This window comes from Seriola lalandi, unplaced genomic scaffold, assembly GCF_002814215.2.
Source record: "Seriola lalandi dorsalis isolate HSWRI2012SDOR001 ecotype SW California unplaced genomic scaffold, Sedor1 jcf7180002054963, whole genome shotgun sequence".
Taxonomy (NCBI): Eukaryota; Metazoa; Chordata; class Actinopteri; order Carangiformes; family Carangidae; genus Seriola; species Seriola lalandi.
Window position 1 is genome coordinate 108,539 of NW_019525514.1, and position 2,309 is coordinate 110,847.

The 2,309-nt window shown below is 41.3% G+C and overlaps 1 protein-coding gene across 1 annotated transcript in view; it reads right to left on the reverse strand.

Annotated features, from left to right (window-relative positions):
- Positions 1 to 2,242, reverse strand: part of LOC147817409 (stonustoxin subunit beta-like) — a gene marked incomplete at its 5' end in the record, with an annotated part of 6,073 nt that extends 3,831 nt beyond the window's left edge. The window contains 2 exons of the mRNA XM_087170842.1: positions 824 to 997; positions 2,049 to 2,242. Coding sequence (XP_087026968.1) covers positions 824 to 997; positions 2,049 to 2,242 — 368 coding nt within the window. The remainder of the gene's footprint in view (positions 1 to 823; positions 998 to 2,048) is intronic.
- Between the last annotated feature and the right edge of the window lie 67 nt (positions 2,243 to 2,309).

Here is a 2,309-nt window from a genome sequence, read left to right on the forward strand (position 1 = left end):
TGTGGGAGGATGAGCACATCACAGTTCAAACCCCTTCACTCTAAGTCTTGTTTAACCAGTGTTACTGTGTGATTATTATTGATTATGTTGCACAGTGAGATCAGTCACAGACATGTGAAGGATTACTTCATGTAAGTGTCTGATCATTAGTGGACGGAGCTTTTTAATCTCTTTGGTCCTTGTAGCTGATAAAAACTCTCATAAAGTCATAAAGTCGTTGCTGCTGCCGGAGAATTTACACTGAATAAGTGTTTGAGAAAATGTTTCTGCCTGAATCTGGGATTATTGATCATGCCAGTCCTTTAGATTTTCTGGAGTAAAATTGGTTTCAATTAATCGATTATTGGATAAAATAGTCGATAGATTAATCGTTAGAAAAATAGTGGTTAGTGGCAGCTCTACTCAAGTCTATGAAGGGTTAGGTAGGATTTACTACAGGACTGCTGTATTAGACTGCATTAGTTTTAACTGGGTGTACTTAATAAACTGCCAACTGCCACACACACACACACACACACACACACACACTCTACATATACTGTATATAAATGACAGGGAGAGAATCCTAAGTGAAACTAAATCTCTGAATGCCACAGATCCTCTAAAATCACTTCAGTTTATTCTGCTCCTTATTAATATTCATACATAGTAAATACACATAGAAATAAAGTAGAACAATACTGGCTGAAAAGCTGCAGCTTATTACAGCTCCCCTCGTCACATGACGTGACATGATGATGTTTCATAGAGACAATAAATAAATCACTGGTATGAGTAGTTACTGCATGTGGCTCAGTGTCTGTGGCTGCAGGCCTCTCCATACCTGAGAGTCTCCAGTCTCCAGTGTGGATCCTCCAGTCCAGCAGACAGCAGCTTCACTCCTGAGTCTCCTGGATGATTGTAGCTCAGGTCCAGCTCTCTCAGATGGGAGGGGTTGGATGTCAGAGCTGAGGCCAGAGAAGCACAGCCTTCCTCTGTGACCAGACATCCTGACAGACTGAAGACACACAAAACAACACATTACACAATCTGAGGGTGGACTGGACAAGTTACTGCATCACTGGGATCCAGTACATTACCATCACCACCAGTCTATCAAACTGGAATTTCATCCATGTGACCAGTAATATAAACCAACAATCAGACATCACTGGCAGCACGCTACGTTTCCTTATCAGCTCCACTCAGTTTCAGTTGTTGGTTAGAACAAACTTAAATACACAAAGAGAATTTCAGCCACAAATCAAACTTGTTCACTCTCTCATTAATCACCCAGTGTTGTTGAGCTTAGAGAAAACTTTTTTAGACCATGGATCACTTAACCACTAAAATAAAAGTCTAGCACCACTGAACTCCTAACGCCTGAGCCTCCCTACTCTCACAGGGTAACGGCAGTAGGTGAATGAAATGCAGTAAGAAACGTGGCCTGTAGGAAGCTGAACTGGAGTCCCAGTGTATATGCACCCTAACCAGTCGGCCATCAGGTTGCTCCATGTTACAACAGAGTTTTATTTATCTGCAAACGCTGTGTCTCACACACTCCACAGCAACAAGTGGTGCTGTTTATGTAGCATCAAATTTATCATACACGTATGAACGTTGGTCAGATGTCAAACGCACTACGAGTCTCAGTCGTGGTGACTACATCACTAGTAAAACCTAACACTTGTCTGTTGTGTCGGAGGTTTCATTTGATTCTCTTTGAACTGACCTGGTCTTAATCCACATCCACAGGATCTTGTCCATTGTCAGTGTTTGATAGTTAACAGGCTGATAACTGGTGAAATTTAGCTCAGTCACAGGGCAGCTAACTGTTAGCTTCATCCACATTTCCTTACAGATGTCTCACTGATCTGTGTTGATGTAAATCATTGCAATCAATTTTTGCAAGAAGAAAGTAACTGATTCAAATATTTTATGATTCAAACTGATCAGTGAATCAACAACTTTAACTGGGTCTATAATAATAAACAGAAGGAGCATGCACAGGTTTATCTGTTATTGATCAGGATTAGAACATTGATCATATCTGAACAGGTTGACCTGACCTGAGAGTCTCCAGTGCACAGTGTGGACTCTCCAGTCCAGCAGAGATCAGCTTCACTCCTGAATCCTGCAGGTTGTTGTTACTCAGGTCCAGGTGTCTCAGACTGGAGGACTGGGAGCTGAGGACTGAGGACAGAGCTTCACAGCTTCTCTCTGAGAGGTTACAGTCACTCAGTCTGAAGAGATGATATGAACAAGAACAGAAATAACATTAGTATTCAAATAAAATCACACTTTATGTTTTTGGTGATGTGTAATCTCTT